The 16,535-nt window shown below is 47.1% G+C and overlaps 1 protein-coding gene across 2 annotated transcripts in view; it reads right to left on the bottom strand.

Moving 5' to 3' along the window:
- Nucleotides 1-1,625: 1,625 nt before the first annotated feature.
- The window catches only part of kn (EBF transcription factor knot), a 141,011-nt gene continuing 126,101 nt past the window's right edge, over nucleotides 1,626-16,535 (bottom strand). Inside the window, exons 11-15 of one of the 2 annotated variants that reach the window (XM_065440631.1) lie at nucleotides 14,596-14,722; nucleotides 9,492-9,580; nucleotides 7,702-7,870; nucleotides 5,143-5,313; nucleotides 1,626-1,943 (exon numbers count right to left, since the gene is read on the bottom strand). In XM_065440631.1, coding sequence (XP_065296703.1) covers nucleotides 1,834-1,943; nucleotides 5,143-5,313; nucleotides 7,702-7,870; nucleotides 9,492-9,580; nucleotides 14,596-14,722 — 666 coding nt within the window. In that variant the 3' untranslated portion in view covers nucleotides 1,626-1,833. The remainder of the gene's footprint in view (nucleotides 1,944-5,142; nucleotides 5,314-7,701; nucleotides 7,871-9,491; nucleotides 9,581-14,595; nucleotides 14,723-16,535) is intronic. The other variant, XM_065440632.1, reaches the window with a different exon arrangement.

Raw genomic sequence — 16,535 nt, forward strand, 5'->3', positions numbered from 1 at the left:
GTCGACAGTTACCGCTACCTTGGCGTTATCATCACTAACAAACTAAATTGGTCGAACCACGTTCTACAAATAACAGCCGATGCCTCAAGATCCCTGAACTATATTAAAAGATTCCTATCCTTGTCTCCTCCTTCGATTCGTAAACTAGCATGTGAAATTTTCATCCGTACCAAATTAGAATACGCGTCTTCAATTTGGAATCCACATCAGAAGTATTTGATTGACACTTTAGAAGCTACTCCAAATCGTGACTGCCGTTTTGTCTTATCGTATTATGACAACACTATGAGCGTTACTAACTTGAAATTATCTATTGGTCTGCCCCTTTCAGTATCAAAACGTGAAATTTCACAACTCTGCCTATTCCATAAATTGTACTATAACTTTCCTGACCTTCGCTCCTCGCTTTTATTTCCACCCGTGCGCTCATCACATCGTCTATTCAATTCTTTAAGTATCCAATGGCTTCATGGTTCTACTAAGGCTTTCAACAAATCCTTCCTTGCCGTTGCAATAGAACAATGGAACTCGCTTCCGGAATCCGTTGTTGTAGAGCGAAACCCTTCGAAATTTCGAGTTACTAACCGCGCATATTTTCAACTTATCATGCAAAAACTTGTGTTTTTTGTGTATTTTAGTGTCTTTTCAGTTGTTGTTGCTTTGCACATGACAATTTCTTCGATGTTTGTATTATTATTTTGCCCCCCCCCCTATGTAATAACAAGGGAATAATAAATGATGATGATGATATTTCACCACTGATGTTTGATTAACATTTAAAAATGTTCATTTCGTACCACTGCTCACATTCATAACTTTTGAACTTTGGAGAATATCCAATTGGCTCTTGCATGATTTTGATTATGTACAGTTGTCAAGTGCGCTCACGCACTGTAGCAGCAGGTAGACTTTTTCCTCAAACGTCCCCAAAATTAGAGTAGAAATCAGTAACCTCATTTGTCGGACCACATGTTTCGATTGCATTCATCATTAGAGGTATCAGTTCTTTTTCTTCGGGTTTTTGCACTCTCTACCAAGACTAAGATCTAGCCTCGAGGGGGACACACGATATGTCTGTTTCCTTTCCGGTATCCGCTCACGGTAGGAGCGAGTCTGGCTTCAAAGCTTCGGGTCGGACAACTCTGCCACGTGGCTCTGAGGACCGACGACAGATAATGGAGGAACGCGTTGCAAATGTGCTGCTTGTGCTGCTGCGGATCATGCTGAACGCATCCTTTGGCGCTGGGCTCTGCAACGGCCCTCGTAAGGCTCGGGATATTAAATAAATGTCAGAATGAAGCTCAAAGTGTCGCGCAATCGGTAAAATAGAACTCTCGGCAACTTGACTTATAAACCGCGGAGAGTTAATAAGCTGTATACGCACCGGCTCTTTACATTCTTTTGTCTTTCTTTGGCATCATACGCACAAGGCGCAGCGGCTGAGGACATGTTACAGCCTGCCGACCGATGTTTTTAGACGACACCGGGCTGCATGTCGGTATTGCGTTTACACCGGAACAATCGAAACTGCGCAGCAGATCGCAGCGATTGGGAGCGCAAAGAGCGCCGCCATGCCACCCGAGCGGGTCTTGACGACGGTTCGTGGCCCACTAAACGAGAACAGGTGCGCGAAGCAGGACATTTATTAAGAAATGACACGGGCTGCGGCCGCAGAAGCTGGGCGGCGCCTGTGCCAGCGCCTGCGCCACGCAGCGCTCTCTGTACAGGGTTCCTCCTACGCGATGGATATGTACACACGGGCTGGGAGGAGGGCAGCGTGGTAGAAAAAACGAGTCCATGATAATACACATTGTACAAGACGACCGCTCAGCGTCACTTGGCACCCGAGGTGACGATGGAGCCGCCGTACGACTGGCCGTTGCACGTGGGCAGCGCGAACGGGTTCATGGCGGCGAAGTGGGATGGCACGATGCCCCCCATGCCTGCGGAGAAAGAGAGAATGACGTCACGGCGCGAAACGACAAGTGGCCGCTCGGCACTCCCGAGGTGCTCTACAATCACGCGACTGCACTGCGACTGTCCCACGACATTTGCTGACGTCGGCACACGACAGACCGAGTGTCGCGCAAAAATCAACTGCCCCTACCGTTGGCGACATGCTTTCAGTAAACCGAAACATATTCGGCAAGCGGAACTGTAACATGATCTTGAATTGTAGCGCGCAGTGACACATACAGAGACTAGAGGCAGACAGGACGTGCGCTCGTCCTGTCCGCTTCTAGTCTTTGTGTCACTTCGCGCTACAATTCAAGATCATGTTACCGTACCAACTCGCCCAACTTTCTATCATTTTGCAAGAGTAACTGCGTTGTACGACAAGACATACTAATTTAGATCTGAGATTTCGCGTGCTAAATTTAGGATCTGATTTTGAGGCACGCCGTACTGAGGGACTCCGGATTAATTTTGACCACCTGGGGATTTGTCACGTGCACCTAAATCTAAGTGAGAGAGTGTTTTCTGCATTTCGCTCCCAGCCGGCGGGATTTGATCCTGCCACCTCGAGGAACGCCATAGCCACTATGCTTCCGTGACGGATCACGGCATGACTTCTAGCTAGATGTACAAATGTATTTTAGTGTGTGCTACGCCGCACTGAACTGTGTTGGCCAGGCGTTGCGTTCTCAAGGGCACGGCAGCAAAATCGGATTTAAGAAGTCTTTCTGCCTTTCAGATCGACCACTGTACCACAGAGACGACGTCTACACGCGTTCATCCTTCCGAATTTTTAGATATTTGTCACTATGGTTCGTAAAACGCAACGGAGTTTAGCGAAAATGGTGCATAAAGGTAATTAAATTGTGCCATTTTGCAACTATGGAGCTCCTGGCGCCCCCCAGACAAAGGATGATACAGAGTTCAAGTCCTCTTTTTCTTCTATGGACCCACAACTTTTGCTTGGTGACGTTTTGTTGTTGTGGGCGTAGTCGCGGCGGCCACACTCTTTGCTGGCTCAATGCAAGGTGCCAGGTTTGGGACTACATTGCACCAACAACATTGCCGATGGCCTTTCTTTTCCACAATATACCGACATTGTTAGAAATAAAGCAGTCAAAGGTCCATGGATGGTGACAGAAGGCTTCGTCATCGTTGGCAAACGCTTAACTAACGATGAAAAAATGTGTTACTTTTCTCTACAGATCTTTATTCTTCTATTACACGCACGCGAAAGCAGCCGTGTACTTAGGTTTAGGCGCACGTTAAAGAACCCCAGGTGATCGACGTTATTCCGGAGACCCCCACTACGGTGTGCCGCATAATCAGATCGTGATTTTGGCCCGTAAAATCCCATTATTTAATTTTTTGCACTGCCTAAATTGTGGTTTTACCTTGGGCTCCCAAAGCCAATCGGCCTACCGATCTTTGGTTAACTCCCAACCCCGACGAGATTTCTGATTTTCAGCACAGAATGACATTTGCCAACGTCAACGCTCGCACCATTATTCCTTTCCAGATTTCGCGCACCACCTCATACCTATTGTGGCCTCAACGTGATCTATGCTTAATTATTGCTGCATTCCGCTTCCCCTTTATTTCCACATTATCTTGGTGGGTGTTTGAGTAGGTGTTTCCTTCGATATGTATAAGCTGAGGTATTTATATTGCTTAACTAGGGGTTTGACTTTATGTTGAATTGACACCACGTAATTACTAGTGTCTTCACTAAAGAACATAATTTCTGATTTTTCTGTGCTAAACTTAAGATTTGTCGCGGCGTTGACATTGATATTTGCAAGTGTCTGTAAATCTCTAGCATTTTCCGCTAGTAGCACTATGTGGTCCGCATACATCACTCCGCGGACCTTCTGTCGCATGATTTGTTCATTGCGCATGTAGGATAAATCTAACCCTAATTCAGTGTTTTCCAGTCGTCTCTATGTCCTTAACATTAGGCACGAACAACAATGAAGAAAGAGGACATTCATGATTTAGACCTTGGGGAACTTTCAGCCCTTCACTATATGTTCGGCCTTTCTATGCAATTTGTACTCGGTTGCCTCTATATACCTCTCTCAGCAGCTCCACGAAATCATCATCTATGCCTTTCTGCTTGAGATTCTCTCGTAACAGTTCGCTGTATACGTCATCGTAGGCTCCTTTAATATCCAGAAAAGCTATCCGTAAAGGGCTATCCTGAGCTACTGAATCTGTGCACGGAGCTAATAAAAACGTATTATCCTCTAAGTGTCTGCCTGGTCTGAAACCATTCTGTAGTTCCACCAGTACATAATTTTTTCTCGCGTCCATCTTACAGAAAGAACGCAAGAGGGACGGCTTCCATGACACAGTATCTTGCTGGCATAAGTATTATCCGCGGAAATTGTGAAGAAAAATTGAGCTCTCAGACGACACATACAAAAATGCACCTAGTGTACGAGCCTAACAAGAAATGAAACGTTAGAATACAGAAAACGACTTCTCATCGATATCGAACGAATGGTGCACTTGGTGGCAGATAGAATGCGGAATGCTTTATCCGTGTGTTCCACGAACGTTGCGACAGCACTGCATCGCCCATCGTCTACTCTTTCCTTTGTCTTGTGCCTAAGCGCTGTCTTTATCTATCATCCAAAACTAACCAGCCATAGCGCCTGAACATGTTGGTGACGTCGTGTAGCCGTGGCACTGCTACCGTGGTACAGACAATATATTTCAAGTTGTGAAGTGAGTACGAAATGTGCTTATTATAGCGAGGTTTCCAGAGACTATACCTATAGTTTGAAGTAGAAAGAAAGCGCCAAGCGAAGGCTGCAACACTCCGCCTCTTCCCTCTGTAAGCGTGCGGCTGCGAAAAGTCGCTCAGCGCAGCGTGCACACTGCCGGGTGCGCGAAATAACTCTGCGCGATTGCCACAGGCTCAACGTGTCTTGGCAAGGACGTCAGTTGCACGAAGACGCACAAACAGCGTCCTCGGTCCGCAGCGCAAAACTAGGGCGTTCATGCAAATGCACCACGAAATGAGGCTCGCAATACTCGGCTGGCTGCCTCACCGAGAAGGCCAGCGTGAGGGAAGAAAAAGTTTAACGCGAGCGAGAAAGGAAGCTCTGGCAACAACGCGCTGGCCGTCGAGCCGTCGGCGTCGCTGCAGCCGGGAGGCCCGCGCGAGAGGAGCACACGCACCGTTCAAGAGTCCCGGCGACCCGGGCAGCGGCCCCGCGGCGGCATACGTGGCGTTCGCGCCGCCGGCGTACGGCCCCCCGGCTGTGGCGGCGCCGCTGCTGCTGTGCGGCGTCGAGGCGTTCGAGCCGTAGCCCCGAGGCGACACGCTGCTGCTCTGCGAGCGGCCGTACTCTGCAAGCGGCGGCAGCAGTCAGTGGGCCAAAGTCCAAGCTCCTCCGCCCCATCACATCCGTGCAGCACACGCCGTTCGACGCCAGCGTGTCTCTCGCGCACGTCGTGTCTGGGCGAGGGATCTGCCCGAGGCGCGCCGAATATACTGTGCGTCTGTAGGTACGTTCAAGTGACAGCCGCTTCCTTGCACACTTAGCTCTGGCGGTGCTGCACGAAACTGGTGAGGCGGAGTGTAGCGTACACAGCGAATTTCTCATAGATCAAGGCGGGTGCCTCACATTTCTCGAAACGGTGCCGTCGCGCAATTTATGCTGCGCCGGCACTACCGGCTGCAGCACACGGAGCAGCATTCATTTGCGAACATTCAGAGCACGTGGTCGTAACGATGCTTTTCGTGACAGCGTATGGCTTCCGGAAAGAAGACACGCCGTTTTAAGAGAACGAATAACACGAAATTGCAGACAAAGTCACTCAGTCGTGGTTTTTTTGCCCTAATCTCCTAATGAGAACAAAAACCTCGCGATAAGCCTCGTGACGTCATCAGGTCATGGTCATGTTGACAGATATGCTACGACCGCTGATTATCCCAACACCTACAGAGCGGCGTATCCTCGCTTGCGCCTTAAATATAGAAAGGGAGAGACATGTCACCCAAGGCCGACTAACTGAGCTTCGTGTTGTTACCCGTTCAAGCGAGCCTCAAGAATAGGAAGGTGACAGCCATTACAATGGGCCGGGCGCTCGTGTCGCGTACTAAAGATCGCTGCTATAGCGATTCCCATTGTGATCTCGTGTAACGAGCCCATCCTTGTCTTTGACGAGGCGGACACTGCACAAAACACCCGGGCAATTTCATTAACTGAAGGCGCCTCTGGTTCGGAGCGGACCTTAAGAACGAAAGGCTTTATGAATATCATTCCTGATTGCTACTATAGGACGGCTACGGCGAATCGCAGATAAGTGTGTCATACTTATCAGTGATCCAGGCTCCGAAATTTCCTGTTTAGACTATAGTCTGATATAACGTCGCACATATGCACACATAACTGCGGCTTGGCTTTTGCACGGTCACTTATCCTCAATAAGCAGAAGGCAGTGATAACTCATACATTTCCGTCAATGTACTGGTTCCATTCGTGTTCAACCTGAAAAATAGCTAGGCGTGCAGTCATCCTAGGAACTCTCAAGTCCTCCAGACCAGAGCTCACAGAAATATTGCTCAATCCGCGCTTCAGTAACTTTTTGCCATGTTTGTCATCGTCGCCTTCTCATTTCAAGCCTCAGGTTTCGCCCACGTGCTTCTGCTGTTCGGAGAGGGTAAAAGAAAACGCGATGTTTTGCCCGTGCTGATTGCTGCTTCCCAGCAACAAAATATCCATGCTTCAACTGCGAGAGAAAGTGAAATATTGGGCTCGCTCATGGAACACCCATCTCATACCTCGCGCATTGCCTGCGATAACAGGCTGTGCTCGGCGCTGCCACGAAGCACGGCAAAGGCACCTGCACTTTCGAACCGTCTAACGAAATGTGTCCCTGAGCTGCAATGGTTCTTGTAGCTGCTGCAGTAAAGAGCACCACAAAAAGGAATTTCAAACTTCTGGAGTATTAGGAAATTAGACGGTGTTCGCAACGTGTCAGACCGGTTTATAAGTTCGTTGTGTTTCGAGATTTAAGAGGCTGATGTCCCTATATCATCGCCCATAGCACGCAAAAGTGATTCACGAGTGAAATCACAGACTGTTCAAGTTCACGTAAAAGCGAACTGCGAATGCACATGGCAACACCAGCGCTATTGACGGCGCGTCGCAAGGCAGGCCGAAATGCAAAATTTAATATATTATACCGCTGTGGGTGTAACTCCGATAATTTAACGCATGCTAAGCGTACCGGATGAGACAAAGTTGGATAAAACATCGCTGTGATTTTTATCATGCAGTTGAAACGCTGCTCTCTGTTTAATTTTACACGTGTGACTTTATGCTCCGTTAGCGAAACTTGAAGTGTGCCGCTGCTATTTGTTTTCTTTTGAGGCACGTGTTTGCAAGTGCTTTTTGTTTTTCTATATCTCCTTGCGGTGTGCGTCTAAACCGTTATTTCCTCGCTATTTCCTTCGCTCCTGCTGTTTATTTTTCTGCATATCTCTTACGCCTCTCTCCTTTTCCATTTTGTTTTAATGCGTTATCTCTGAAGAATGCGATTGTTCTCGGCTAGTTGGTGTTTCACTTTATGGATACAAAGGGCGAAAAAAAAGAAATAAAAGAACAAGCAACGTAAATAAGCACAGGTATTTTGTGCTTATTCTTACGTATTGTGCACCTTCTTACGAGTCTTTATTTTCTTCGCACTGGCATCATGACGGGAACAGATGCCACTGTCCCGGCGGCTCACCGTTTTCCTGGACGTTGACGGCCAGCTGACCGGCGGCGGCGTACGCGTTGAAGCCGGCCGATCCTCCGGAGAGCGCGGGCGAGCGCGGGCCCTGCAGCGAGAGCTGGTTCTGCCGGGGCATGCTGTACAGCGCCTCGGCCAGGTCGGCGGCCCGCTTCAGGATGATCTCCTGCAGAGTCAGGCTCCGAGTCAGGCCGCTAGAAATAATCCTGTCTCGCTCCGCTAACTCTCCTGCTCCGAAGAGCGGTTTGGCCTTTGAGAAAGGCATCATCGTCGTACGCGAGATTCCTACGACACCCAACGTTCCTGTGCTCGCAATTTCGGAGAATACACATAGGAATAGCGGCGACGAACTGCCCTTTAGAATTGTGAATACTTCAAGCACAGTCAAGTGCCGACAAGCGACGGACTTTCGCATAGTGTATGGGAACGCACCCCGTACACGCCACACGTATTCTGCAAACATCAAATCGAAGAGACAGCAGTAAAAAAAGTGGCTAAGCGGCCCTTAATTGAAAGCAATATAAGCTGGGGCTCCCACCCACCAGAGCAGGTTAGTGTGCTCTCTCGGCGCTGCCACTCGGGCATATTTGGTCAAGCGATATAATACGCGAAAGCGAAATCCTTCGATGCCGTATCTAGAAATATCAAGTTAAAAAGAAAATGTTATGCCTGTATGTGAATACCCGTCGAATATTCATTAGAATATTTTGTTTTATCAAAAATACGAAGGCCTCGTGTGGCTCTTAAAGTGGAAGTATAAATGAAAGATGTATTATTTACTATCATTTTGGTTAAGCGGCCAACATTCTATTCATTTGGCTAGCGTGTGTTCAACGGACATGCACCAAAAAAAAAAAAGACATGCAGATCCCACGCACTGTGGAAGTCGACGTAAGCGAAGCTTTATGTGCCGTTTGCTTTGAATGACGATAATCAGCGGTGATGCTGACTGCGAATGCATAATTTTCTCAGCGTTTAGTGCAATACTACAGTAGTGTTTATTTTTCAGAAATAGCATAAGCGTACGGTACCTTCAGTTTGTCCACAACCACAGCGTTTCATTGCCTTCTCGCGTCATCTTTCCCCTCTCGCGCCCTCTCCCCTGTATGGCAACTGCGAGGATGACAATGCTGTTGTTCATGCGTTTCGTGCCGGTTCTACCCATTTTCTGCCTCCTCTCCCCGTCTTATCTACAGTTCTGTCTATGTACCCTCTGAACTTGCACGTGAGTAGAAAGGTAAGCGCTGCAGTTTCTGTAATTAGGTTCACGGATAATTAGCACGGCCAAAAAACTAACGTGGTGTCAACCAGGAAGCTCCAGAGGGTGCTGTGATGGCTAGGACACTAGGCAATATAATAAGAGCTTGGTGGCGCCACCCACCACCCTGTTCCAAAGGGGATGCTCATAGCATCCATTCATCCATCCGCGATGGAAATGTCGAAACGAGTTTCTCGCGTCGACTTTCCTCTCTGCGGCACTCCTGCCATGTATATGCACGCTCCGAACCACCTCCCCACGCTGCGTGACAGACAGAAGCAGCGCAAAAGTCAAAGGAAGAGGCAAAGAAAGCTTCGCTTTAAAACATTGAGCCATACTTTTCAACATATGAGAGATGTGACCGACAGAGAAGGCTGGACAGGCAGCACTTTCTAGAAGTGCCTTGCTGCATCGCACGGGTACTCAAGTTGACTTCCCACTTGATCAGCTCCGCGAAAATGCAGTGCAACGGCACACCACCAGCAAGCAGCACGGTCTGGCGCGAAAAGCAAGAGTCGCCTGAACCCACCTTGGGAAGCTTTTCGGGGTCACCGGGATGGCGCGGGATGAGCTTCGCTAGCCGCTGGAAGCCGTAGTCGATGGTGGGCTCGTTGAGCGCTGTGCGAGACAAGCATGCGCCGGGGCGTCAGCCAACCCACGCGCGTCACTCTATTTAAGGCAGAAACTCTGGGGCAAGTAAGTCAACTCGCTCAGGGTGTGGCCACTGGGGTAAACTTACATCAAGCATGCACCAAAAAAAAACACTGTTTGCTTTCATTCCTCGGTACCTTTAAGCCACGAAACTTCTCATTCGTAAAAGTTTATTTACCATGGAGCCTTCGCTATATAATATGTCCCACATCACGACTGGCTACCATCTGTTCGTACGGACAGTTCTGGCGTAAGCACTTCTTTGTGAATAAGGACCCCAGCCCCTATGTACAAAACGCGCTCTTTGTAATATTAAATTTTCTGATGCTGTATTAGCGAAGGCTGCTAGCCAATCGGAAATGACACTATTGCCATTGTCTGTCAAAGTTTCGTCAATTCGGCTCCCGGTTCCTAGAATGTGCGCCAACTTGGCGGCGAGGATGTTTGGAGGAAGGAAACACAGGCAAGACAACCAACATAGGGAATACGCAACAGCCAAGTATGGTTCTGCCACATAAAGGTGCAAGGCGCGAGACGGCGGCAAGCAAGTGGCAGGTACGCGGTAATACGATGATTTGACCACTTGGCACTGAGCGTCCGACCTCCATTCCTTGCACTGCATCACCCTGCCCTGGTTGTCACTAAACCGAAGGTTATGCGTATGCATGCGTGATGACGAAAAGCAATAAGAAATTCAGGAGAATTTTCTTAAACACGCCGCACGTATCTGTACGGCGAACACGCCCTCTCAGCCTCAGCGCTGTCTTATGATGTCTAGAACAGGAAAACTAAACGGCACATTTCCTTCAGACGTAATTTAGTCGTCACTGCCGAAAGGAGCTCACTTGTCCAGTTATGATGGAAAGCTTTTAGCCCGGGGACTCTGATCTAAATACACGGGAAAGAAGCAATCGTTTTTCTGCGCAACCACAGCAGCGAATTTGATAAGGCTGTTACATTTAAAAGAAAAGGTTAAAATTTAATGATTGTTGAAGCGGATTTTTATTTAGGCCATCGATATTTTGATAAATGCTGCTGAAATTGCAAAATTTAGAAAAACGAAACTATCATGTTTACAGCTCGGCACCTCAGCAATGAAGAAGAGTAGCACAATTCTGAAGGCCGCATTTAATGATACAACGAAATGCGGACAAAACTGATTTATACATCCCTGGGATATGTATTACTTATTTGTGAATAGGGCTTTTGCAAAAGTCTGTTTGCAAATTGTAACAGATTCAGGTAAGCTGCAACTTATTTCGCATGTCCGCTTTCGACGCTCTAATGGATGTAGGGGCCCTATCACGTAAAACTATTCCAATATGTTTTATTCCAATCTCCTGACGTCAAATTTACGTAACCACCGACGCAAGCATCGGGCGGTGACCCGAAGAGTTGTCTCAACACACCAATCAAACGCTCTCCTCGTTTATAAGAAGTCCCTTTTGTTTGCTTTAAAAGCGGATAACACTGCCTACACTGAGCGGCTTGTCTTGTCTAATTGGCTGACAAGAGGCGAGGGGCACGCTCAAGTGGAGAGGGATTCGATGGGGCCGAGCCAGTGCACTGAAGATCGATAACCGAATGAAGAGGGTGGTGCCGGCGTCTGCGATTGGTCCGCTTTTCCTTACTTAGCTTGCGGTGGCTGGTCGAAAATTGCGGTGGCTTGCACCGGATGGTTAAGAATGTTGCTAAAACGGATCCTCAGCAAAGAAGAGTTGGCAGAGCGAGGTCGTAAACGTTCCGAAAGTGCTCGAAAACGTTACACGTTCATGCAAAAAGTTTTATTGTACGCAAATAAACCCATGCACGCCGGCAGGTGCGAGTAACCAGTGCCTTAGCGATCGGCGGCAGCCATCTTTTATTCCTTTCGGAACGGGGCAACCTGCGGCTATTCAGAAAAAAAATGAAGTTTTTTTTTCGGAATAATAACGCGTCTTTAACGCGTACACGTCACTTTGACGCAATGAGTTTTCGCGTTTTTGTGACGTCGCGTAACAGGCAGGTGAAGTAGGTGCAACCCGAACACTTTCCACCAATAGCCGAGGCCTAATGCCCAAAAAAGCGTGAAATCCGAAATAACTATTTTTGTTTTGTTCGGTCCAATCATCCATAATCGGTGTGTACACGTCATATCAGATGGGGAGCTATCGGGGTTTTCGTGACGTCGCGTGGCAGACAGGCGAAGTGAGGGTGGCCCCCCAAAAATTTCGACCAATAGCGGAGAGCTGATTGCAGAATTGGAATAGAAAAGTTTGGAATAGCTTTACGTTATAGCGCCCCGGTTTACAGAACCGCAATATCTGTTTATCTGAACTGTTTATTTGTTGCGAATCGGTGAGCTTCCTGCTTGTATGTTTCTTTCAAGCTTACCCGTTTTCGGCAATAATCTCAAATGCAATATCTCTCAAATGCAAGAACATTCAATAAAATTGGTCCAGGGGTTATTCCACAAAAGCATTTCTACATTTTACATGCATACAAGATTAGGCGGCATTCTATTGGGGCTCGAGCTAAAGCTGCCTTTTAAGTTCGGCGAATAGAGAAGATTTTTTTCTTAAACGGCAGTCTCATTCGAGGAAGGCCCCATGAGGATGGCTCAGGAATAGTTTCTGATATACCGCCGCATTGTGCTCGAAATTGGAATGGCAGCATTCCGCTGAACATTCCAGTGGGACAAGGCGATTGTCGCAGTATCCGTGACCAACCAATAAATGCGTGGTTTGCACGCACAGGTATGGTGGCGGCGCCAACGACGACCAGGCAGAACAAGCAACTCATCGAGCATAAGCTCTCCTGTGCCCTGACGTTCAAAGCACAGCTGCATTTAGCAGACTCCGTAGTTAGCAGACACATTATCAATTATTCTTTGTATCAAAGCTTAAAAGGAAAACTGCGCTCTGGGTTTCATCTCATTAACCCCACTTCCGTTTCCACGGAAGGGCTGTACCACCGCGTAGATGATGTTAAGCTTAAACGAGGTCAAGAGACTGAAATCTCAGCCACGCAATACCACGGGAAACACGCGTGCGTCCAAGCGGTCCGATCCGTCAGAGGCTCCGCGATTGCGGACACTTGTGGGAAAGTGGACGCGGTTGTTTGAGACACGACCACTCGTCGCACGTTGAAGAACGTATTCACTCTTCCTCTTTTGTAAGGTGCCAAATATAGAAAAAAATAGAAAAAACGGCGAGACATAGGACGTAGTAATTGGGAGTTATCGAACAATTAAGTGCACAGAAGAAATAAACGTGATAAAATAACATATTAATATCTTTCACAGCACATCACTACAACGCGAGAACAAATAAAAACAAACGAAAGTAGAAACACAAATTGGAAACAAGGTGAAAATAAAGGCGCACCTATTCAAAGCTGGGGTATCCGACGGCGTGCAATGCGATGAGATGACCTAAAAGAAACGTCTGCTTGATAATAAGAAACACAACAAGTGGATGTCATTAATCAACAAAGCTTGAATGAAACGTAAAATGGCAGCATGCACTGTGCAGAAAGGGTCGAACTGGCCGCAGTAAGGTGTGCGCATTCCACGGCGAATTGTGCAAAAATGCGCCCCACGCGCTGCCTTTCAGAAGTGCTGTGCATGACTGCAAGTATATATGGAACACCTAACCTGTGACGCAGATTGTTCGAGTAATTTCATTGGTCAGAAGATTAAAGAAAACGCGGTTTTTCGTCCCTTATTTTCAAGACTAGAAACAGTTGTTACCCTGACATGCATTCTGGAAGCTCAAGTGCTCTCGCAGGTACATCGTCACCGACAGTTTACGTGTGCGAGTTCATTGAGGAATAGTACATTGAGGGAAAGCTCCCAGAAAACATTTTAAATAACAAAAGAAGACTCATAAAACATAAGACAATAGTGGAATCTTTGTCACTATTTTAATGTTGTCAATGCTTTTTTTATGCGGCTCTTACATTTTCTTTTACTTATGTGGCGTGCAATGTCAAAATACTCTTGCATGTGGACTTTTTAGACACTAATGTTTCACACTGATTATTGCACAATAATTCATAATGCTCTATAAATACTACAGAGTGCAATCAAGGAGCTAGAACGTGTGTTGTAAAATTGTTTCCGCAGGGCTCAAATTTAATGAATCATCGTGCTTCGCATTCTTTAAGAAATATAAATTTTGCCTTACGTTCCTGAACAAGGTACTGTAAACGCAAGTGGATAATTTTACTTTAGGCACCATGAATGCTCAAATTCTAACGTTACGTTGTTGCATGACTTCTGGCAAGTATGCCATTGACAAGTTAATGGTATGCTTCCGGTATATACATATTATATTCAGATTTATCCACACTAAAATTTGGTGAAATTCAGGTGGCCTTCAGAAATATGGTTTTTAAAAATGCTACCCATTAAGTTACACTGGTGCATTGCGGCGAAGTGCAACAGATGGCCGCAGAGGTAAAATTCCTGGGCGTGATCCTAAATTTCTCTTTTGTGAAAAATAACAGAGACCGAACAGAAAGCTCACTCACCAGAACTTTTCTTTAAAAGAAGCAGTGTGACGACCGTGATACAAAGCGGTTAAGCGTGGTGCGAGCGCTTCTTGGTGTTACGGAGGTTACACTTTCAAGAAAAGGCCTGAGATAGCTTCTCGGTGGAGAGGCTGCGTAAGGCCGACCTATGCGCCTTTCCTTGCTCATTACATTGCGCTCGAAGGAGAGAACGGCCACAAGAAAAATTCTCAATAAGAAAGGCTGTTGGCGAACGCACCCATTATTGAGCTGATGACCATTATTGTTACGCATAGTTGTTGTGAAGGTAGGGCGAACTACTTTCTAAATTAGTTTACTTGGAACATGGCGCTTAGCTTTTACTTCGCCGAACTCTCCATAGAACTGCACATCAGCCAGCCTGCTTGACAAACTTGTCTGCGCCATAGTGCACGGAACGTGGTCGGAAGTGCGATGTACACGGACAGGAGCCGCGAGGTGGTGTTACTCACAGACGTAGACGAACCTCCCCGGCGCGCCTTTGCAGAACTGCTTGGACTTGTACGACAGCGTCACTTCGACGACGCCGGGGATGTGTCGTGGAGGCGTCTGCACCCGGATAGCGTGAGACGTGATAAGCTGCAGGGCGAAATCAATCAATCAAATTATATACTGCTGAAAACATTAATCAAGTGTCAATGTCTACCCCAGGATTGTTCTTTAAGCCTTTCAGAACACCAATACGTTTTACCGTCTCGCATAGATAATGGTGCGACACAGTCATTGGTGATTGAAAAAGACTGAATTTTCAGTACTAAACATTATATCCAAGTGGACCAATAAGATAACGCATGCTAACGTTATATGAATATCAGTCTGCAGGCAGAAATCTCGCAGAGATAGAGAGCGAACGTGACAGCGATTAACCAGCGGAGTCTTGTGGCGTCTCAGTGACGGCATTATGAAAGAGTGGGAAAATGCTGGCACTTAGATGAGCGATTTTCACCCTCTGGGGCTGAGCGGTATGCTGCGAAAGAATAGGGGAGAGAAATGGCAATCCGCACCGCCTGCCGACAGAAAGTAAGCGAGATGCGCTCGTGAAATCTGTTGCCGGCGAAAAGACGGCACTTATTAAATAATGAAGGAGGAGATCGAAAAGTAACGACTGAATGCAGCCGCCTCCAGAGCTCAGCTCATTCTCGACTGGAGTCCCCGACGCTTTCGGTTTCTCCGTATACCTGGCTTTCGTGAAGGCACAAACATCAGTGAGCATTATATAGGGTGCCCAAGAAACTTGAGCCAAACTTTAAATATGTGCAAATGCCACGTAGCTGGACGGAACCTAAGTAATGTTGTTTGCCGTTTCTTGGAGATACTCAGATTGTCTTTTCGCATTCCGTCTAATTGCATGATTAGTCTAAATAATTAATTAAGTTCTCGAATATTATAATTTGAGGAAAAGTGTCAATGAGAAAATTGGAGCGCAACATGAAAAACTCCCGATACACCTTTCTGTTGCTCAATACGTGCAACGTAAAAGTGTTTTTCCTAGCGTGACCGCGAATATACGAAACATCACCGTGCAACTGGCCGCTCGAGGCACTTTGTGTGTATTCGCGGGGTTCTCGCATGCCTGGAAAAAATTATGTTGCACGCATTGATCAACAAAAAGTTGTATCGGGTGTCTTTAATGTTGGTCTACAATTTTCTCATTCACACATGTAATCTAATTATAATATTTGAGAAGTTGATTACTTAGGTAACACTAATTAAGTGATTGGGTAAAATGCAAAACAATAATCTGGACGTCTCCAAGCAATGGCAAACGAGATTACCTTGGGTCTGTCCAGCTACGTGGCACTTCCATATTTTTAACGTTTGGCTCAAGTTACGTGAGACACCCGGTGTACAGGCCGCCGCCTGCTGTAGGCGATGACCGAACCAGTTTCTGGTTGGCGATGCTTCGTCTACTCGAGGCAGTGGAAAGACGGCGAGGGAATCTCGCGCACAGCACGTAGCGGGGTGTTCCCCTGCACTTCGTTAGATAATCTTTCGGTTGCGGTAAGGGCATCGCGATCGTTGTGGATGAGATCCTCTCTATTCAAAATGAATATAGCCACGAGACTTTATTTACTGGTTATAGCCATGACATGCGCTTATTGACCGCATGTGTGGAAATATCTGCATGCACATGATTGCTCTTCGAAGCTGCAGCTGCTATCAATAATTTCTCGCCCAAATGCGGCACTGGTTTACTACCTCTGGCTAGGGGGTGACATTTACAACGCTTGGGCGTTCCTTATCAGAACGGGAGACATGCCTGGAGGAAATACAGAGAGCGAAGGGAGCATCTTCTCCGCCTATGTCTTCATGTGGCTACGACAGCGCCACCCTCTCCGGACAGCACTAATTAAATTAAATTCTGTGGTTCCACGTGCCAAAACCACCAGCT

The sequence above is a fragment of the Dermacentor albipictus genome, chromosome 1 (genome assembly GCF_038994185.2).
Source record: "Dermacentor albipictus isolate Rhodes 1998 colony chromosome 1, USDA_Dalb.pri_finalv2, whole genome shotgun sequence".
In the NCBI taxonomy this organism is placed as follows: Eukaryota; Metazoa; Arthropoda; class Arachnida; order Ixodida; family Ixodidae; genus Dermacentor; species Dermacentor albipictus.